Here is a 23,870-nt window from a genome sequence, read left to right on the forward strand (position 1 = left end):
TACCCCTCCATCCCTCTCTCTCTTTCTCTCTCTACCTCTCTCTCCTACCCCCTCCATCCCTCTCTCTCCCTACCCCTCCATCCCTCTCTCTCCCTACCCCATCCATCCCTCTCTCTCCCTACCCCTCCATCCCTCTCTCTCTTCTCTCTACCTCTCTCTCCCCTACCCCCTCCATCCCTCTCTCTCCCTACCCCCTCCATCCCTCTCTCTCTTTCTCTCTCTACCTCTCTCTCCCTACCCCCTCCATCCCTCTCTCTCCCTACCCCTCCATCCCTCTCTCTCCCTACCCCATCCATCCCTCTCTCTCCCTACCCCCTCCATCCCTCTCTCTCTTTCTCTCTCTACCTCTCTCTCCCTACCCCTCCATCCCTCTCTCCCTACCCCTCCATCCCTCTCTCTTCTCTCTCTACCTCTCTCTCCCTACCCCTCCATCCCTCTCTCTCCCTACCCCCTCCATCCCTCTCTCCCTACCCCCTCCATCCCCCTCTCTCTCTACCCCCTCCATCCCTCTCTCTCCCTACCCCCTCCATCCCTCTCTCCCTACCCCTCCATCCCCCTCTCTCCCTACCCCCTCCATCCCCCTCTCCCCTACCCCCTCCATCCCTCTCCCTACCCCTCCATCCCTCTCTCTCTTTCTCTCTCTACCCCCTCCATCCCTCTCTCTCCCTACCCCCTCCATCCCTCTCTCTCCCTACCCCCTCCATCCCCCTCTCTCCCTACCCCTCCATCCCCCTCTCTCCCTACCCCTCCATCCCTCTCTCCCTACCCCCTCCATCCTCTCTCTCTTTCTCTCTCTACCCCCTCCATCCCTCTCTCTCCCTACCCCTCCATCCCTCTCTCTCCCTACCCCTCCATCCCTCTCTCTCTTTCTCTCTCTACCCCCTCCATCCCTCTCTCTCCCTACCCCTCCATCCCTCTCTCTCCCCTACCCCTCCATCCCCTCTCTCTCTCTACCCCTCCATCCCTCTCTCTCCCTACCCCCTCCATCCCTCTCTCCCTCTCTCTCCCTACCCCCTCCATCCCTCTCTCCCTCTCTCTCCCTACCCCCTCCATCCCTCTCTCTCTTTCTCTCTCTACCCCCTCCATCCCTCTCTCTCTCTCTCTCCCTACCCCCTCCATCCCTCTCTCCCTCTCTCTCCCTACCCCTCCATCCCTCTCTCTCTTTCTCTCTCTACCCCTCCATCCCTCTCTCCCTCTCTCTCCCTACCCCTCCATCCCTCTCTCTCTTTCTCTCTCTACCCCTCCATCCCTCTCTCCCTCTCTCTCCCTACCCCCTCCATCCCTCTCTCCCTCTCTCTCCCTACCCCCTCCATCCCTCTCTCTCTTTCTCTCCTACCCCCTCCATCCCTCTCTCCCTCTCTCTCCCTACCCCTCCCTCCCTGCCTCTCTCTCCGTCCCTCATGTAGAGTTATAAGCAGCCGTCAGCGTTCATCGTGACCCAACATCCTCTACCCAACACAGTGAAGGATTTCTGGAGGCTGGTGTTGGACTACCACTGCACCTCCATAGTGATGCTCAATGATGTCGACCCTGCACAGGTACACACACACACACACACACAATAACACACACACACACACAATAACACACACACACACACAATAACACACACACACACACACATAACACACACACACACAATAACACACACACACACACACAATAACACACACACACACAACAGACACACACACACACACAATAACACACATGTACACAATAACACACACACACAATAACACACACACACACACACACACACATGTACACAATAACACACACACACACAATAACACACACACACACACACACAATAACACACACACACACACACACGTACACACACACACACACACACAAAACAATTCTATGGGAGTTAGTGCATTGTCTGAAATGGACTGTGAAATAGACAGCATCTGAAGGTAGATTCCTTGAACAGGATCTTGTACCCCAGAGTCCAGCTCAAAGACATGTGAATTAGATTCCCAGAAAAATACAAGAATTACTTTGTGTGGCTACAAAAGGCCCGGAATACAAGGACTCACAACTACACACACACACACACACACACACACAAAGACACACATAAGGACATGCGCGAACGCACACACTCGCACACACAAGGAATCACAACCTCAGACACACACATCGCTCAAGGACAAAAACATTGTCAATATCACCTTGCCTGAATAATACTGAAGAATATCAGATACCAGATACAGACATGACAATAACAGAGAATGAACAGGGTGAGGAATAGATGGATAGATGAGATACCAGATACAGACATGACAATAACAGAGAATGAACAGGGTGTGGAATAGATGGATAGATGAGATACCAGATACAGACATGACAATAACAGAGAATGTGTTGGATAGGATAGATGAGATACCAGATACAGACATGACAATAACAGAGAATGAACAGGGTGTGGAATAGATGGATAGATGAGATACCAGATACAGACATGACAATAACAGAGAATGAACAGGGTGAGGAATAGATGGATAGATGAGATACCAGATACAGACATGACAATAACAGAGAATGAACAGGGTGAGGAATAGATAGCATAGATGAGATACCAGATACAGACATGACAATAACAGAGAATGTTTTGGATAGGATATATAGGATAGATGAGATACCAGATACAGACATGACAATAACAGAGAATGTTTTGGATAGGATATATAGGATAGATGAGATACCAGATACAGACATGACAATAACAGAGAGGGAAAATGGTGTGGAATAGATGCAAGATTGGATAGATGGATAGGATAGAATGTTTTTGATAGGATAGATAGATAGGATATGATAGGATGGATTAGATAGAGTAGTTTGGATATGATAGATGGGATTGGATAGATGGGATAGATAGCATTGATTGGATAGGATAGATGAGATATGATAGATGGGATAGGATAGGATAGATAGGATGGATTAGATAGGATAGATTGGATAGGAGAGATAGGATGGATTGGATAGGAGAGATGAGATAGGATAAGATAGGAATGGGATAGATTGGACAGGATAGATGAGATAGGATTGGATAGATTGGACAGGATAGATGAGATAGGATAGATGGCATAGGATGGGATGGATTGGATAGGATAGGATAGATAGGATAGATGAGATAGGAAAGGATGGATGAGATAGGATAGGATAGATGGCATAGGATGGGATTGATAGGATTTGATAGATTGGATTGGATATTTGGGGTGGGATAGGATAGATAGGATGGATTGGATGAATATGATAGGATATATTGGATGGGATTGGATGGGATAGATTGGATAGTATATGATAGAAATGATAGGATACATTGGATAGGAAATTATATATTGGATAGGATGGGTAGGATAGGATATGACAGATGGGATAGATTGGATAGGATAGCTATGATATAAATGGATGGATGGGATATGATATATTGGATAGGATATGACAGATGGGATAGATAGGATGGATTGGATAGATAGGATAGATGGGATAGATAGGACAGATGGGATAGATAGGATGGATTGGATAGATAGGATAGATGGGATAGATGGGATAGAATAGGATGGATTGGATAGATGGGATAGAATAGGATAGATGGGATAGAATAGGATGGATTGGATAGAATAGGATGGATTGGATAGGTGGGATAGAATAGGATAGATGGGATAGAATAGGATGGATTGGATAGATGGGATAGAATAGGATAGATGGGATAGATGGGATAGAATAGGATGGATTGGATAGATGGGATAGATGGGATAGAATAGGATGGATTGGATAGATAGGATAGATGGGATAGATGGGATAGAATAGGATGGATTGGATAGATGGGATAGAATAGGATAGATAAGATTAGATAGGATAGATTGGATAGAATAGGATAGATAAGATTAGATAGGATAGATTGGATAGAATAGGATAGATAAGATTAGATAGGATAGATTGGATAGAATAGGATAGATAAGATTAGATAGGATAGATGGGATAGGATAGGATAGATAAGATTAGATAGGATAGATGGGATAGGATAGGATTAGATAAGATTAGATAGGATAGATGGGATAGGATAGGATTAGATAAGATTAGATAGGATAGATGGGATAGGATAGGATTAGATAAGATTAGATAGGATAGATGGGATAGGATATGATTAGATAAGATTAGATAGGATAGATGGGATAGGATAGGATTAGATAAGATTAGATAGGATAGATGGGATAGGATAGGATTAGATAAGATTAGATAGGATAGATAGGATAGGATTAGATAAGATTAGATAGGATAGATGGGATAGGTAGGATTAGATAAGATTAGATAGGATAGATGGGATAGGATAGGATTAGATAAGATTAGATAGGATAGATGGGATAGGATAGGATTAGATAAGATTAGATAGGATAGATGGGATAGGATAGGATTAGATAAGATTAGATAGGATAGATGGGATATATTGGATGGATGGGATATGATAGGTTTGGATATGTTGGATTTGCCTTCACAAATTATTCAAACCCCTTAACTTTGTTGTTGTTGTGTTACAGCCTGAATTTTAAATGAGATAAATTGACATTTTGTATCATTGTTCTACACACAATACCCCATAATGTCACAATACCCCATAATGTCACAATACCCCATAATGTCAAAGAGGAATTATGTTTTTCGAAATGTTGAAGTTTTTTTTAAAGTTCAAGAGTAAAATGTTCATAACAAGTCACATAATAAGTTGCATGGACTCTGTGTGTAATAATAGTGTTCAACATGATTTTTGAACGACTACCTCATCTCTGTACCCCAACACATACAATTATCTGTAATGTCCCTCAGTCGAGCAGTGAATTTCAACCACAGGTTCAACCACTAAGAACAGAGACGTTTCCAAATGACTCGCAAAGAAGGGCACCTATTGGTCGATGGGTAAAATTTTTAAAAAAGTAGACACGGAATATCCCTGTGGACATGGTGAAGTTATTCATTACATTTTGGATGGCGTAGCAATACACCCAGTCACTACAAAGATACAGGCGTCCTTCCTAACTCAGTTGCCAGAGAGGAAGGAAACCACTCAGGGATTTCACCATGAGGCCAACAATTACAGAGTTGAATGGCTGTGATAGGAGGAAACTGAGGATGGGATCAACAACGCTGTAGTTACTCCACAATACAAACCTAAATGACAGAGTGAAAAGAAGGAAGTCTGTACAGATAAAACATATTCCAAAACAAGCTTCCTGTTTGCAACAATGAATTGCTTTGCCACATTTCTTGCAGTAGGACAATAACCTAAAACACAAGGCCAAACCTACACTGGAGTTGTCACGGTCTTCCTCCTCTTCATCTGAAGAGGTCAGAGGACTAAAATGCGGCGTGGTATGTGTTCATGATGAATATTTCATTAAAGAAAGTACTGAACACTGAATACAAAAACCATAAACAAATAACGACCGTGAAGCTATCATAAGGACTGTGCTGACACAAGCCACTAACATAGACAATCACCCACAAACAAACAGTGAAACCCAGGCTACCTAAGTATGATTCTCAATCAGAGACAACTAATGACACCTGCCTCTGATTGAGAACCATACTAGGCCGAAACATAGAAATCCCAAAATCATAGAAAAACAAACATAGACTGCCCACCCCAACTCACGCCCTGACCATACTAAATAATGACAAAACAAAGGAAATAAAGGTCAGAACGTGACAGGAGTTGCTTACCAAGAAAACAGTGAATGTTCCTGAGTGGACTAGTTACAGTATTGACTGAAATCTACTTGAAAATCTACGGCAAGACCTGAAAATGGCTGTCTAGAAATGATCAACTATCCATTTGACAGAGTTTGAAAAATTTTGAAAATAATAATTGGTAAATGTTGCTCAATCCAGGTGTGGAAATCTCTTCGAGACTTACCCAGAAAGAGTCACAGCTGTAATCGCTACCAAAGGTGCTTCTACAAAGTATTTACTAAGGGGTGTGAATACTTATGTAAATGAGATATTTCTGTGTTTCATTTTCAATGAATTTGCAAAAATTTCAAAAAACATGTTTTCACTTTGTCATTATAGGGTATTGTGTGTAGATGGGTGAGGGGAAAAAAAGTATTGAATCCATTTTGAATTCATGCTGTAACACAACAACATGTGGAATAGGTCAAGGGGTAGCTCCCGACTGGTGCCGTGGTCCAAGACACTGCTTCTCAGTGCAAGAGGTGTCACTGGCTCCCGACTGGTGCCGTGGTCCAAGACACTGCTTCTCAGTGCAAGAGGTGTCACTGGCTCCCGACTGGTGCCGTGGTCCAAGACACTGCTTCTCAGTGCAAGAGGTGTCACTGGCTCCCGACTGGTGCCGTGGTCCAAGACACTGCTTCTCAGTGCAAGAGGTGTCACTGGCTCCCGACTGGTGCCGTGGTCCAAGACACTGCTTCTCAGTGCAAGAGGTGTCACTGGCTCCCGACTGGTGCCGTGGTCCAAGACACTGCTTCTCAGTGCAAGAGGTGTCACTGGCTCCCGACTGGTGCCGTGGTCCAAGACACTGCTTCTCAGTGCAAGAGGTGTCACTGGCTCCCGACTGGTGCCGTGGTCCAAGACACTGCTTCTCAGTGCAAGAGGTGTCACTGGCTGGTGCCGTGGTCCAAGACACTGCTTCTCAGTGCAAGAGGTGTCACTGGCTCCCGACTGGTGCCGTGGTCCAAGACACTGCTTCTCAGTGCAAGAGGTGTCACTGGCTGGCTCCGACTGGTGCCGTGGTCCAAGACACTGCTTCTCAGTGCAAGAGGTGTCACTGGCTCCCGACTGGTGCCGTGGTCCAAGACACTGCTTCTCAGTGCAAGAGGTGTCACTGGCTCCCGACTGGTGCCGTGGTCCAAGACACTGCTTCTCAGTGCAAGAGGTGTCACTGGCTCCCGACTGGTGCCGTGGTCCAAGACACTGCTTCTCAGTGCAAGAGGTGTCACTGGCTGGTGCCGTGGTCCAAGACACTGCTTCTCAGTGCAAGAGGTGTCACTGCAGTACCTGGTTCTGAAGGTATAGGATAAATATATAGTCAATAATGACAAATAATACAAATTTTAAAAATCCCAAAGCTTTGTAAATCATCAGCATCAGTCATATAGACAGGACAGGATTATAGATGGATCTCTGTTCAACATCAGTCATATAGACAGGACAGGATTATAGATGGATCTCTGTTCAACATCAGTCATATAGACAGGATTATAGATGGATCTCTGTTCAACATCAGTCATATAGACAGGATTATAGATGGATCTCTGTTCAACATCAGTCATATAGACAGGACAGGATTATAGATGGATCTCTGTTCAACATCAGTCATATAGACAGGACAGGATTATAGATGGATCTCTGTTCAACATCAGTCATATAGACAGGACAGGATTATAGATGGATCTCTGTTCAACATCAGTCATATAGACAGGATTATAGATGTATCTCTGTTCAACATCAGTCACATAGACAGGACAGGATTATAGATGGATCTCTGTTCAACATCAGTCATATAGACAGGATTATAGATGTATCTCTGTTCAACATCAGTCACATAGACAGGACAGGATTATAGATGTATCTCTGTTCAACATCAGTCATATAGACAGGACAGGATTATAGATCTTTGTTCAACATCAGTCACATAGACAGGACAGGATTATAGATGGTAGATAAAATAGATAGACAGAAATCAGTGGAAGATCTCTCCGGCAGCTCCAGCCCTCCAGGCCCCAGGCCCTGTCATCACACCCAGGGATCAAAGCCTCTGGCTGGGCTGCTCTCTCCTCTCTCTCCCTGGGTGACTGACTGGCTAGCTGACACACACGCGCTGGCAGGGCCTTTCATTCAATATTCTCACTGTAGCTCAGGTGGAGCGATGGGGGGGGGGGGGGTAGAGAGGAAGGGAAAGAGAAAAAGTTACGTGAGGAAGGAAGTTAGAGGAATTGAGAGAGGGGGAGAAATGGAGAGGAGGGGAGGGGAGAAGAAGAGAGGTGAGTAAAAAGGGAGAGGTGAGGAGGGAGGGAGAGGTGAGGGAGTGGAGAAGAAGAGGGGAGTGTGAGGGAGGAGAGAAGAGAGGGGTGAAAGGGAGAGGAGAGGAGGGAGGGAGAAGAGGGGAGCAAATAAGGGAGAGGGAGGGAGGGAGGGAGGCAGGCAGAGGAGGCAGGCAAAGAAGGAGGGAGGAGGGAGGGAGGGAGGGAGGGAGGGAGGGAGGGAGAGGAGCAGAGAAGGGAGAGGAGGGGAGCAGAGAGGGGGGGCGGGGGGGAGGGGAGGGGAGAAGAAGAGAGGTGAGGGAGGAAGGGAGTTGGAGTAACTTTCGCTCCATCAGTATCTTTGTTTTGCATCTGTTGAATTTGTCGTTCTGATTGGCTCTCAGAGGAGGCAGAGATGGGAGGTTTCTGATTGGCTCTCAGAGGAGGCAGAGATAGGAGCTTTTCTTCCACCTGTATTTCTGCAATCTCTTTGTTTATGTGGTGCTGCGCTCTCTCTCTGTGTGTGTGTGTGTGTGTGTGTGGTGTGTGTGTGTGTGTGTGTGTGTGTGTGTGTGTGTGTGTGTGTGTGTGTGTGTGTGTGTGTGTGTGTGTGTGTGTGTGCCCTGCTTGTTATGCAGGTGATGTTTGAGTGTGTGTCTATGTGCACTGCATTTCTCTGTGTCAACTTGTCTGCTGCGTGTGCATGTTGTCTAGGTAATATACTGACTAATATACTGACTAATGTACTGACTATACAGTATACAGGTGTATGTTGTCTAGGTAATATACTGACTATACAGGTGTATGTTGTCTAGGTAATATACTGACTATACAGTATACAGGTGTATGTGGTCTAGGTAATATACTGACTATACAGTATACAGGTGTATGTTGTATAGGTAATATACTGACTAATATACTGACTAATGTACTGACTATACAGTATACAGGTGTATGTTGTCTAGGTAATATACTGACTAATATACTGACTAATGTACTGACTATACAGTATACAGGTGTATGTTGTCTAGGTAATATACTGACTATACAGGTGTATGTTGTCTAGGTAATATACTGACTATACAGGTGTATGTTGTCAGGTAATATGACTGGTCTAGGTAATATACTGACTATACAGTATACAGGTGTATGTTGTATAGGTAATATACTGACTATACAGGTGTATGTTGTCTAGGTAATATACTGACTATACAGTATACAGGTGTATGTTGTCTAGGTAATATACTGACTATACAGTATACAGGTGTATGTTGTCTAGGTAATATACTGACTATACAGTATACAGGTGTATGTTGTATAGGTAATATACTGACTATACAGGTGTATGTTGTCTAGGTAATATACTGACTATACAGGTGTATGTGGTCTAGGTAATATACTGACTATACAGTATACAGGTGTGTATGTTGTCTAGGTAATATACTGACTATACAGTATACAGGTGTATGTTGTCTAGGTAATATACTGACTATACTAGTAATATACTGACTATACAGTGTATGTTGTCTAGGTAATATACTGACTATACAGTATATACAGGTAATATACTGACTATACAGGTGTATGTTGTCTAGGTAATATACTGACTATACAGTATACAGGTGTATGTTGTCTAGGTAATATACTGACTATACAGTATACAGGTGTATGTTGTCTAGGTAATATACTGACTATACAGGTGTATGTGGTCTAGGTAATATACTGACTATACAGTATACAGGTGTATGTTGTCTAGGTAATATACTGACTATACAGGTGTATGTGGTCTAGGTAATATACTGACTATACAGGTGTATGTTGTCTAGGTAATATACTGACTATACAGTATACAGGTGTATGTTGTCTAGGTAATATACTGACTATACAGTATACAGGTGTATGTTGTCTAGGTAATATACTGACTATACAGTATACAGGTGTATGTTGTCTAGGTAATATACTGACTATACAGGTGTATGTTGTCTAGGTAATATACTGACTATACAGTATACAGGTGTATGTAGTCTAGGTAATATACTGACTATACAGGTGTATGTGGTCTAGGTAATATACTGACTATACAGGTGTATGTGGTCTAGGTAATATACTGACTATACAGGTGTATGTGGTCTAGGTAATATACTGACTATACAGTATACAGGTGTATGTTGTCTAGGTAATATACTGACTATACAGGTGTATGTTGTCTAGGTAATATACTGACTATACAGGTGTATGTTGTCTAGGTAATATACTGACTATACAGTATACAGGTGTATGTTGTCTAGGTAATATACTGACTATACAGTATACAGGTGTATGTTGTCTAGGTAATATACTGACTATACAGTATACAGGTAATATACTGACTATACAGTATACAGGTGTATGTTGTCTAGGTAATATACTGACTATACAGGTGTATGTGGTCTAGGTAATATACTGACTATACAGTATACAGGTGTATGTTGTCTAGGTAATATACTGACTATACAGGTGTATGTTGTCTAGGTAATATACTGACTATACAGGTATATGTGGTCTAGGTAATATACAGGTGTATGTTGTCTAGGTAATATACTGACTATACAGTATACAGGTGTATGTTGTCTAGGTAATATACTGACTATACAGGTGTATGTTGTCTAGGTAATATACTGACTATACAGTATACAGGTGTATGTTGTCTAGGTAATATACTGACTATACAGTATACAGGTGTATGTTGTCTAGGTAATATACTGACTATACAGTATACAGGTGTATGTTGTCTAGGTAATATACTGACTATACAGTATACAGGTGTATGTTGTCTAGGTAATATACTGACTATACAGGTGTATGTGGTCTAGGTAATATACTGACTATACAGGTGTATGTGGTCTAGGTAATATACTGACTATACAGGTGTATGTGGTCTAGGTAATATACTGACTATAATATACTGATACAGGTGTATGTTGTCTAGGTAATATACTGACTATACAGGTGTATGTTGTCTAGGTAATATACTAGGTGTATGTTGTCTAGGTAATATACTGACTGACTATACAGGTGTATGTTGTCTAGGTAATATACTGACTATACAGTATACAGGTATGTGTCTAGGTAATATACTGACTATACAGGTGTATGTGGTCTAGGTAATATACTGACTATACAGGTGTATGTTGTCTAGGTAATATACTGACTATACAGTATACAGGTGTATGTTGTCTAGGTAATATACTGACTATACAGTATACAGGTGTATGTTGTCTAGGTAATATACTGACTATACAGGTGTATGTTGTCTAGGTAATATACTGACTATACAGGTGTATGTTGTCTAGGTAATATACTGACTATACAGTATACAGGTGTATGTTGTCTAGGTAATATACTGACTATACAGGTGTATGTTGTCTAGGTAATATACTGACTATACAGTATACAGGTGTATGTGGTCTAGGTAATATACTGACTATACAGGTGTATGTTGTCTAGGTAATATACTGACTATACAGTATGTGGTCAGGTAATATACTGACTATGTGTATGTCTAGGTAATATACTGACTATACAGGTGTATGTTGTCTAGGTAATATACTGACTATACAGTGTATGTTGTCTAGGTAATATACTGACTATACAGGTGTATGTTGTCTAGGTAATATACTGACTATACAGGTGTATGTTGTCTAGGTAATATACTGACTATACAGGTGTATGTTGTCAGTAATATACTGACTATACAGTATACAGGTGTATGTTGTCTAGGTAATATACTGACTATACAGTATACAGGTGTATGTTGTCTAGGTAATATACTGACTATACAATATACTGACTATACAGGTGTATGTTGTCTAGGTAATATACTGACTATACAGTATACAGGTGTATGTTGTCTAGGTAATATACTGACTATACAGTGTATGTTGTCTAGGTAATATACTGACTATACAGGTGTATGTTGTCTAGGTAATATACTGACTATACAGTATACAGGTGTATGTTGTCTAGGTAATATACTGACTATACAGTATACTGACTATACAGGTGTATGTTGTCTAGGTAATATACTGACTATACAGTATACAGGTGTATGTTGTCTAGGTAATATACTGACTATACTGACTATACACTGTATACAGGTGTATGTTGTCTAGGTAATATACTGACTACAGTATACAGGTGTATGTGGTCTAGGTAATATACTGACTATACAGGTGTATGTGGTCTAGGTAATATACTGACTATACAGTATACAGGTGTATGTTGTCTAGGTAATATACTGACTATACAGGTGTATGTTGTCTAGGTAATATACTGACTATACAGGTGTATGTTGTCTAGGTAATATACTGACTATACAGTATACAGGTGTATGTTGTCTAGGTAATATACTGACTATACAGGTGTATGTGGTCTAGGTAATATACTGACTATACAGGTGTATGTTGTCTAGGTAATATACTGACTATACAGTATACTAGGTAATATACTGTATGTGTATGTCTAGGTAATATACTGACTATACAGTATACAGGTGTATGTTGTCTAGGTAATATACTGACTATACAGGTGTATGTTGTCTAGGTAATATACTGACTATATACAGTATACAGGTGTATGTTGTCTAGGTAATATACTGACTATACAGGTGTATGTTGTCTAGGTAATATACTGACTATACAGTATACAGGTGTATGTGGTCTAGGTAATATACTGACTATACAGTATACAGGTGTATGTGGTCTAGGTAATATACTGACTATACAGTATACAGGTGTATGTGGTCTAGGTAATATACTGACTATACAGTATACAGGTGTATGTTGTCTAGGTAATATACTGACTATACAGGTGTATGTGGTCTAGATAATATACTGACTATACAGTATACAGGTGTATGTGGTCTAGGTAATATACTGACTATACAGTATACAGGTGTATGTGGTCTAGGTAATATACTGACTATACAGGTGTATGTTGTCTAGATAATATACTGACTATACAGTATACAGGTGTATGTGGTCTAGGTAATATACTGACTATACAGTATACAGGTGTAAGTGGTCTAGGTAATATACTGACTATACAGGTGTATGTTGTCTAGATAATATACTGACTATACAGTATACAGGTGTATGTGGTCTAGGTAATATACTGACTATACAGTATACAGGTGTATGTTGTCTAGGTAATATACTGACTATACAGGTGTATGTTGTCTAGATAATATACTGACTATACAGTATACACGTGTATGTTGTCTAGATAATATACTGACTATACAGGTGTATGTTGTCTAGGTAATATACTGACTATACAGGTGTATGTTGTCTAGATAATATACTGACTATACAGTATACAGGTGTATGTTGTCTAGATAATATACTGACTATACAGGTGTATGTTGTCTAGGTAATATACTGACTATACAGTATACAGGTGTATGTTGTCTAGGTAATATACTGACTATACAGGTGTATGTTGTCTAGATAATATACTGACTATACAGTATACAGGTGTATGTTGTCTAGGTAATATACTGACTATACAGGTGTATGTTGTCTAGATAATATACTGACTATACAGTATACAGGTGTATGTGGTCTAGGTAATATACTGACTATACAGTATACAGGTGTATGTGGTCTAGGTAATATACTGACTATACAGTATACAGGTGTATGTTGTCTAGGTAATATACTGACTATACAGGTGTATGTGGTCTAGGTAATATACTGACTATACAGTATACAGGTGTATGTTGTCTAGGTAATATACTGACTATACAGTATACAGGTGTATGTCGTCTAGGTAATATACTGACTATACTGTATACAGGTGTATGTGGTCTAGGTAATATACTGACTATACAGTATACAGGTGTATGTGGTCTAGGTAATATACTGACTATACAGTATACAGGTGTATGTGGTCTAGGTAATATACTGACTATACAGGTGTATGTTGTCTAGGTAATATACTGACTATACAGGTGTATGTTGTCTAGGTAATATACTGACTATACAGTATACAGGTGTATGTGGTCTAGATAATATACTGACTATACAGTATACAGGTGTATGTTGTATCGTTTCTACCTCGTCTGTCTCTTCAGAGAGTGTAGACGTGGGTATTTCTCTGACTATGCAGGTGTATGTTGTATCGTTTCTACCCCGTCTGTCTCTTCAGAGAGTGTAGACGTGGGTATTTCTCTGACTATACAGGTGTATGTTGTATCGTTTCTACCCCGTCTGTCTCTTCAGAGAGGGTAGACGTGGGTATTTCTCTGACTATACAGGTGTATGTTGTATCGTTTCTACCCCGTCTGTCTCTTCAGAGAGGGTAGACGTGGGTATTTCTCTGACTATACAGGTGTATGTTGTATCGTTCTACCCCGTCTGTCTCTTCAGAGAGGGTAGACGTGGGTATTTCTCTGACTATACAGGTGTATGTTGTATCGTTTCTACCCCGTCTGTCTCTTCAGAGAGGGTAGACGTGGGTATTTCTCTGACTATACAGGTGTATGTTGTATCGTTTCTACCCCGTCTGTCTCTTCAGAGAGGGTAGACGTGGGTATTTCCCTGCTCTTATGAGCCTGTCCCCCTCGGGGTTTACTACTCTCACAGTTTTTAACTGTCAAAGCAAAGAGTTGGTACCACGTTCCGTATCACATCCATTCTCCCCCTGAACATCTTTTGATCACCTATTCTTTTACACGCAAAAAGAAACTATGGGTTTCCTGGGGGTTTAAAAAACGAAGGAAACAGGTGGATTTGTTTGTTTGTTTGGTTGTTGAGAAGACTGATACCTGTCACATGAAAGGGTGACAGGAGAGAGAAGAAGAAAAACAGAATGAAAGATATTATATAAGACTGCACCAAGCACCAATTAATACAAAAACGTCAGCTAACTCAATGTTGCTTTAGTTGGCCTTTATCAGTTCAATTCCAGATGGTTTTAAAGGTCTCAGCGTTGTGTGCGTGTTGTGTGTGTGTTGTGTGTGTGTTGTGTGTGCGTTGTGTGTGTGTTGTGTGTGCGTTGTGTGCGGTCGGCTTTAGTGGAGCTACGGTTTGATGTTTGTTAAGTATATCTTCATCTCCAATTCACGTATAAAAATAATGTATCTGATGATTTATGTAGGATTGATGGTAACCTCATTGATCGTGTCCACGCGTATAAATATCTGGTTATCTGGATTCAACAAAAAGCTATCTTTTAAAAAACATGTTGATGAGTTAGTTAAGAAATTAACACTTAAAATTAGATTATTTTATTAAATATTACGAAACATAATTCAGTCGACAGGTGTGTCAGGTAAGATAGTTAGGGTCAGGTAAGATAGTTAGGGTCAGGTAAGATAGTTGGGGTCAGGTAAGGTAGTTAGGGTCAGGTAAGGTGGTTAGGGTCAGGTAAGATAGTTGGGGTCAGGTGTGTCAGGTAAGGTAGTTAGGGTCAGGTAAGGTGGTTAGGGTCAGGTAAGGTAGTTGGGGTCAGGTAAGGTGGTTAGGGTCAGGTCAGGTAGTTGGGGTCAGGTGTGTCAGGTAAGGTAGTTAGGGTCAGGTAAGGTGGTTAGGGTCAGGTAAGGTAGTTGGGGTCAGGTAAGGTGGTTAGGGTCAGGTCAGGTAGTTGGGGTCAGGTAAGGTAGTTAGGGTCAGGTAAGGTGGTTAGGGTCAGGTAAGGTAGTTGGGGTCAGGTAAGGTGGTTAGGGTCAGGTGTGTCAGGTAAGGTAGTTGGGGTCAGGTAAGGTGGTTGGGGTCAGGTAAGGTGGTTAGGGTCAGGTAAGGTAGTTGGGGTCAGGTAAGGTAGTTGGGGTCAGGTAGGGTGGTTAGGGTCAGGTAAGGTAGTTGGGGTCAGGTAAGGTAGTTAGGGTCAGGTGTGTCAGGTAAGGTAGTTAGGGTCAGGTAAGGTGGTTAGGGTCAGGTGTGTCAGGTAAGGTAGTTGGGGTCAGGTAAGGTGGTTGGGGTCAGGTAAGGTGGTTAGGGTCAGGTAAGGTAGTTGGGGTCAGGTAAGGTAGTTGGGGTCAGGTAGGGTGGTTAGGGTCAGGTAAGGTAGTTGGGGTCAGGTAAGGTAGTTAGGGTCAGGTGTGTCAGGTAAGGTAGTTGTGGTCAGGTAAGGTGGTTAGGGTCAGGTAAGGTAGTTGGGGTCAGGTAAGGTAGTTGGGGTCAGGTAAGGTGGTTAGGGTCAGGTAAGGTAGTTAGGGTCAGGTAAGGTGGTTAGGGTCAGGTAAGGTAGTTGGGGTCAGGTAAGGTAGTTAGGGTCAGGTAAGGTGGTTAGGGTCAGGTAAGGTAGTTGGGGTCAGGTAAGGTAGTTAGGGTCAGGTAAGGTAGTTGGGGTCAGGTAAGGTAGTTGGGGTCAGGTAAGGTGGTTAGGGTCAGGTAAGGTAGTTGGGGTCAGGTAAGGTAGTTAGGGTCAGGTAAGGTGGTTAGGGTCAGGTAAGGTAGTTGGGGTCAGGTAAGGTAGTTAGGGTCAGGTGTGTCAGGTAAGGTAGTTGGGGTCAGGTAAGGTAGTTGGGGTCAGGTAAGGTAGTTGGGGTCAGGTGTGTCAGGTAAGGTAGTTGGGGTCAGGTGTGTCAGGTAAGGTAGTTGGGGTCAGGTAAGGTAGTTGGGGTCAGGTGTGTCAGGTAAGGTAGTTGGGGTCAGGTAAGGTAGTTGGGGTCAGGTAAGGTAGTTGGGGTCAGGTAAGGTAGTTGGGGTCAGGTAAGGTAGTTAGGGTCAGGTGTGTCAGGTAAGGTAGTTGGGGTCAGGTAAGGTAGTTGGGGTCAGGTAAGGTGGTTAGGGTCAGGTAAGGTAGTTGGGGTCAGGTAAGGTAGTTAGGGTCAGGTGTGTCAGGTAAGGTGGTTAGGGTCAGGTAAGGTAGTTGGGGTCAGGTGTGTCAGGTAAGGTAGTTGGGGTCAGGTAAGGTAGTTGGGGTCAGGTGTGTCAGGTAAGGTAGTTGGGATCAGGTAAGGTAGTTGGGGTCAGGTAAGGTAGTTGGGGTCAGGTAAGGTAGTTGGGGTCAGGTAAGGTAGTTAGGGTCAGGTGTGTCAGGTAAGGTAGTTGGGGTCAGGTAAGGTAGTTGGGGTCAGGTAAGGTGGTTAGGGTCAGGTAAGGTAGTTGGGGTCAGGTAAGGTAGTTAGGGTCAGGTGTGTCAGGTAAGGTGGTTAGGGTCAGGTAAGGTAGTTGGGGTCAGGTAAGGTAGTTAGGGTCAGGTGTGTCAGGTAAGGTAGTTAGGGTCAGGTGTGTCAGGTAAGGTAGTTGGGGTCAGGTTAGGTGGTTAGGGTCAGGTAAGGTAGTTGGGGTCAGGTAAGGTAGTTAGGGTCAGGTGTGTCAGGTAAGGTAGTTAGGGTCAGGTAAGGTAGTTGGGGTCAGGTAAGGTAGTTAGGGTCAGGTAAGGTAGTTAGGGTCAGGTGTGTCAGGTAAGGTAGTTGTAAATATAAAATGTTTATATTTATCAAACCTTTTGCTTCCTGTTCCACCTGAAAGTTATTTTCTTTCCGTATCCTTTCTGTGTGCGTTGTGTGTGTGTTGTGTGTGTGTTGTGTGTGTGTTGTGTGTGTGTTGTGTGTGCGTTGTGTGTGCGTTGTGTGTGCGTTGTGTGTGCGTTGTGTGTGCGTTGTGTGTGCGCGTTGTGTGCGTGTTGTGTGTGCGTTGTGTGTGCGTTGTGTGTGCGTTGTGTGTGCGTTGTGTGTGTGTTGTGTGTGTGTTGTGTGTGCGTTGTGTGTGCGTTGTGTGTGTGTTGTGTGTGTGTTGTGTGTGTGTGTTGTGTGTGCGTTGTGTGCGCGTTGTGTGCGTGTTGTGTGTGTGTTGTGTGTGTGTTGTGTGTGCGTTGTGTGTGCGTTGTGTGCGCGTTGTGTGCGTGTTGTGTGTGTTGTGTGCGTGTTGTGTGTGCGTTGTGTGTGTGTTGTGTGTGCGTTGTGTGTGCGTTGTGTGTGTTGTTGTGTGCGCGTTGTGTGTGCGCGTTGTGTGTGTGTTGTGTGTGCGTTGTGTGTGCGTTGTGTGTGCGTTGTGTGTGTTGTGTGTGAGTTGTGTGTGTGTTGTGTGTGCGTTGTGTGTGTGTTGTGTGTGCGTTGTGTGTGCGTTGCGTGCGCGTTGTGTGTGCGTTGTGTGTGCGTTGTGTGTGTGTTGTGTGTGCGTTGTGTGTGCGTTGTGTGCGTTTGTATGTGCGCGTTGTGTGCGCGTTGTGTGTGTGTGTTGTGTGTGCGTTGTGTGTGTGTTGTGTGCGCGTTGTGTGTGCGTTGTGTGTGTGTTGTGTGTGTGTTGTGTGTGCGTTGTGTGCGCGTTGTGTGTGTGTTGTGTGTGTGTTGTGTGTGCGTTGTGTGTGTGTTGTGTGTGCGTTGTGTGCGCGTTGTGTGTGCGTTGTGTGTGTGTTGTGTGTGCGTTGTGTGTGTGTTGTGTGTGCGTTGTGTGTGTGTTGTGTGTGTGTTGTGTGTGCGTTAGCTCTGTCCTCAGTACTGGCCAGAGAACGGCGTGCATCGCCATGGGCCAATCCAAGTGGAGTTTGTCTCAGCTGATCTGGAGGAGGACATAATCAGTAGAATATTCCGGATCTACAACGCAGCACGGGTACGCACACACACACACCATGGCACTATGGGAAAATTAGCTAACACTCTCTACTAGCTACTCTGTGTAGCTACAGCAGTACAGGTACCTACCTGAATTTACCTGACCCCAACTAGCTTAACTGTTCGCAACTACCTTACCTGACCCCAACTACCTTACCTGACCCCAACTACCTCACCTGACCCCAACTACCTTACCTGACCCCAACTATCTCACCTGTCCCCAACTACCTTACCTGACCCCAACTACCTTACCTGAACCCAACTATCTTACCTGACCCCAACTATCTCACCTGAGCCTAACTCTCTTACCTGAACCCAACTATCTTACCTGACCCTAACTACCTTACCTGACCCCAACTACCCTACCTGACCCCAACTACCTTACCTGAACCCAACTATCTTACCTGACCCCAACTATCTCACCTGAGCCTAACTCTCTTACATGAACCCAACTATCTTACCTGACCCTAACTATCTTACCTGACCCCAACTATCTCACCTGACCCTAACTCTCTTACCTGACCCTAACTACCTTACCTGAAACACCTGACCTTAACTATCTTACCTGACCCCAACTATCTCACCTGACCCTAACTCTCTTACTTGACCCCAACTACCTTACCTGACCCCGACTACCTTACCTGACCCCAACTCTCTTACCTGACCCTAACTACCTTACCTGACCCTAACTACCTTCCCTGACCCCAACTACCTTACCTGACCCCAACTACCTTACCTGACCCTAACTACCTTACCTGAAATACCTGACCCCAACTATCTTACCTGACCCCAACTACCTTACCTGACCCCAACTACCTTACCTGACCTAACTACCTCACCTGACCCTAACTACCTTACCTGAAACACCTGACCTTAACTACCTTACCTGACCCCAACTACCTCATCTGACCGCACATACCTCACCTGACCCCAACTATCTTACCTGACCTTAACTACCTTACCTGACCCCAACTACCTCATCTGACCGCACATACCTCACCTGACCCCAACTATCTTACCTGACCCCAACTACCTTACCTGACCCCAACTACCTTACCTGAACCCAACTATCTTACCTGACCCCAACTATCTCACCTGAGCCTAACTCTCTTACCTGAACCCAACTATCTTACCTGACCCTAACTACCTTACCTGACCCCAACTACCCTACCTGACCCCAACTACCTTACCTGACCCCAACTACCTTACCTGACCCCAACTACCTTACCTGAACCCAACTATCTTACCTGACCCCAACTATCTCACCTGAGCCTAACTCTCTTACATGAACCCAACTATCTTACCTGACCCTAACTATCTTACCTGACCCCAACTATCTCACCTGACCCTAACTCTCTTACCTGACCCTAACTACCTTACCTGAAACACCTGACCTTAACTATCTTACCTGACCCCAACTATCTCACCTGACCCTAACTCTCTTACTTGACCCCAACTACCTTACCTGACCCCGACTACCTTACCTGACCCCAACTCTCTTACCTGACCCTAACTACCTTACCTGACCCTAACTACCTTCCCTGACCCCAACTACCTTACCTGACCCCAACTACCTTACCTGACCCTAACTACCTTACCTGAAATACCTGACCCCAACTATCTTACCTGACCCCAACTACCTTACCTGACCCCAACTACCTTACCTGACCCTAACTACCTCACCTGACCCTAACTACCTTACCTGAAACACCTGACCTTAACTACCTTACCTGACCCCAACTACCTCATCTGACCGCACATACCTCACCTGACCCCAACTATCTTACCTGACCCCAACTATCTTATCTGACCCCAACTATCTTACCTGACCCCAAGTATCTTACCTGACCCCAACTACCTTACCTGACCCGAATTACCTTATCTGTCCCCAACTACCTTACCTGACCCCAACTACCTTACCTGACCCCAACTATCTTACCTGACCCCAACTACCTTACCTGACCCCAACTACCTTACCTGACCCCAACTATCTTACCTGACCCCAACTACATTACCTGACCCTAACTACCTTACCTGACCCCAACTACCTTACCTGACCCTAACTATCCTACCTGACCCCAACTATCTTACCTGACCCTAACTATCCGACCTGACCCCAACTATCTTCCCTGACCCCAACTATCCTACCTGACCCCAACTATCCTACCTGTTCCCAACTACCTTACCTGACCCTAACTACCTTACCTGACCCTAACTATCTTACCTAACCCTAACTACCTTACCTGACCCCAACTATCTTACCTGACCCCAACTACCTTACCTGACCCCAACTACCTTACCTGAAACACCTGACCCTAACTACCTTACCTGACCGCACATACCTCACCTGACCCCAACTATCTTACCTGACCCCAACTATCTTATCTGACCCCAACTATCTTACCTGACCCCAAGTATCTTACCTGACCTGAATTACCTTACCTGTCCCCAACTACCTTACCTGACCCCAACTACCCTACCTGACCCCAAGTACCTTACCTGACCCCAACTACCTTACCTGACCCCAACTACCTTACCTGACCCCAACTATCTTACCTGACCCCAACTACATTACCTGACCCTAACTACCTTATCTGACCCCAACTATCTTACCTGACCCCAACTACCTTACCTGACCCCAACTACCTTACCTGACCGCAACTATCTTGCTTGACCCCAACTACCTTACCTGACCGCAACTATCTTACCTGACCCCAACTACCTTACCTGACCGCAACTATCTTACTTGACCCCAACTACCTTACCTGACCCCAACTACCTTACCTGACCCTAACTATCTTACCTGACCCCAACTATCTTACCTGACCCTAACTACCCTAAATACCTATATCTATCTGTCTGTCTGTTTATGAAGCTAAATCTATCTGTCTGTATCTACCTGTCTGTCTGTTTGTTAACCTGTCTGTCTGTTTGTTAACCTGTATCTACATGTCTGTCTGTTTGTTAACCTGTATCTACCTGTCTGTCTGTTTGTTAACCTGTATCTACCTGTCTGTCTGTTTGTTAACCTGTATCTACCTGTCTGTCTGGTTGTTAACCTGTCTGTCTGTTTGTTAACCTGTCTGTCTGTCTGTTTGTTAACCTGTCTGTCTGTTTGTTAACCTGTATCTACCTGTCTGTCTGTTTGTTAACCTGTATCTACCTGTCTGTCTGTCTGTCTGTTTGTTAACCTGTATCTACCTGTCTGTCTGTTTGTTAACCTGTCTGTCTGTTTGTTAACCTGTATCTACATGTCTGTCTGTTTGTTAACCTGTATCTACCTGTCTGTCTGTTTGTTAACCTGTATCTACCTGTCTGTCTGTTTGTTAACCTGTATCTACCTGTCTGTCTGTTTGTTAACCTGTATCTACCTGTCTGTCTGTTTGTTTGTTAACCTGTATCTACCTGTCTGTCTGTCTGTTTGTTTGTTAACCTGTATCTACCTGTCTGTCTGTCTGTCTGTTTGTTAACCTGTATCTACCTGTCTGTCTGTTTGTTAACCTGTCTGTCTGTTTGTTAACCTGTATCTACCTGTCTGTCTGTTTGTTAACCTGTATCTACCTGTCTGTCTGTCTGTCTGTTTGTTAACCTGTATCTACCTGTCTGTCTGTTTGTTAACCTGTATCTACCTGTCTGTCTGTTTGTTAACCTGTATCTACCTGTCTGTCTGTCTGTCTGTCTGTCTGTCTGTCTGTCTGTCTGTTTGTTAACCTGTATCTACCTGTCTGTCTATTTGTTTGTTAACCTGTATCTACCTGTCTGTCTGTTTGTTAACCTGTAGATACCTGTCTGTCTGTTTGTTAACCTGTATCTACCTGTCTGTCTGTTTGTTAACCTGTCTGTCTGTCTGTTTGTTAACCTGTATCTACCTGTCTGTCTGTTTGTTAACCTGTATCTACCTGTCTGTCTGTTTGTTAACCTGTATCTACCTGTCTGTCTGTCTGTCTGTTTGTTAACCTGTATCTACCTGTCTGTCTGTCTGTCTGTTTGTTAACCTGTATCCACCTGTTTGTCTGTCTGTTTGTTAACCTGTATCTACCTGTCTGTCTGTCTGTCTGTTTGTTAACCTGTATCTACCTGTCTGTCTGTTTGTTAACCTGTCTGTCTGTCTCTCTGTTTGTTAACCTGTCTGTCTCTCTGTTTGTTAACCTGTCTGTCTTTTTGTTAACCTGTATCTACCTGTCTGTCTGTTGTTAACCTGTATCTACCTGTCTGTCTGTTGTTAACCTGTATCTACCTGTCTGTCTTTTTGTTAACCTGTATCTACCTGTCTGTCTGTTATTAACCTGTATCTACCTGTCTGTCTTTTTGTTAACCTGTATCTACCTGTCTGTCTTTTTGTTAACCTGTATCTACCTGTCTGTCTGTTTGTTAACCTGTATCTACCTGTCTGTCTTTTTGTTAACCTGTATCTACCTGTCTGTCTGTTATTAACCTGTATCTACCTGTCTGTCTTTTTGTTAACCTGTTTCTACCTGTCTGTCTGTTATTAACCTGTATCTACCTGTCTGTCTGTTATTAACCTGTATCTACCTGTCTGTCTTTTTGTTAACCTGTATCTACCTGTCTGTCTGTTATTAACCTGTATCTACCTGTCTGTCTTTTTGTTAACCTGTATCTACCTGTCTGTCTTTTTGTTAACCTGTATCTACCTGTCTGTCTGTTATTAACCTGTATCTATCTGTCTGTCTGTTATTAACCTGTATCTACCTGTCTCTCTGTTTGTTAACCTGTCTGTCTGTTATTAACCTGTATCTACCTGTCTGTCTTTTTGTTAACCTGTATCTACCTGTCTGTCTGTTATTAACCTGTATCTACCTGTCTGTCTGTTATTAACCTGTATCTACCTGTCTGTCTTTTTGTTAACCTGTATCTACCTGTCTGTCTGTTTGTTAACCTGTATCTACCTGTCTGTCTGTTGTTAACCTGAATCTACCTGTCTGTCTGTTATTAACCTGTATCTACCTGTCTGTCTGTTGTTAACCTGTATCTACCTGTCTGTCTGTTATTAACCTGTATCTACCTGTCTGTCTGTTTGTTAACCTGTATCTACCTGTCTGTCTCTCCAGCCTCAGGACGGGTACCGTATGGTGCAACAGTTCCAGTTCCTGGGTTGGCCAATGTACCGAGACACTCCCATGTCCAAACGCTCCTTCCTCAAGCTCATCAGACAGGTGGACAAATGGCAGGAGGAGTATGATGGAGGAGAGGGACGCACTGTGGTGCACTGTCTGTAAGTAACACACGATAACACACACAATAACACACAGGGACATACACACACTGTCTGTAAGTAACACACAATAACACACAGGGACATACCCACACTGTCTGCAAGTCAC

The 23,870-nt window shown here is 43.4% G+C and overlaps 1 protein-coding gene across 1 annotated transcript in view; it reads left to right on the forward strand.

Annotated features, from left to right (window-relative positions):
• si:ch1073-391i24.1 (receptor-type tyrosine-protein phosphatase mu) overlaps nucleotides 1-23,870 on the forward strand; it is an 89,692-nt gene that overhangs the window by 58,397 nt on the left and 7,425 nt on the right. Inside the window, exons 8-10 of the mRNA XM_065013643.1 lie at nucleotides 1,407-1,538; nucleotides 18,401-18,526; nucleotides 23,598-23,761. Of these exons, the coding sequence (XP_064869715.1) occupies nucleotides 1,407-1,538; nucleotides 18,401-18,526; nucleotides 23,598-23,761 (422 nt within the window). The remainder of the gene's footprint in view (nucleotides 1-1,406; nucleotides 1,539-18,400; nucleotides 18,527-23,597; nucleotides 23,762-23,870) is intronic.

The sequence above is a fragment of the Oncorhynchus nerka genome, linkage group LG9b (genome assembly GCF_034236695.1).
Source record: "Oncorhynchus nerka isolate Pitt River linkage group LG9b, Oner_Uvic_2.0, whole genome shotgun sequence".
Classification (NCBI taxonomy): domain Eukaryota; kingdom Metazoa; phylum Chordata; class Actinopteri; order Salmoniformes; family Salmonidae; genus Oncorhynchus; species Oncorhynchus nerka.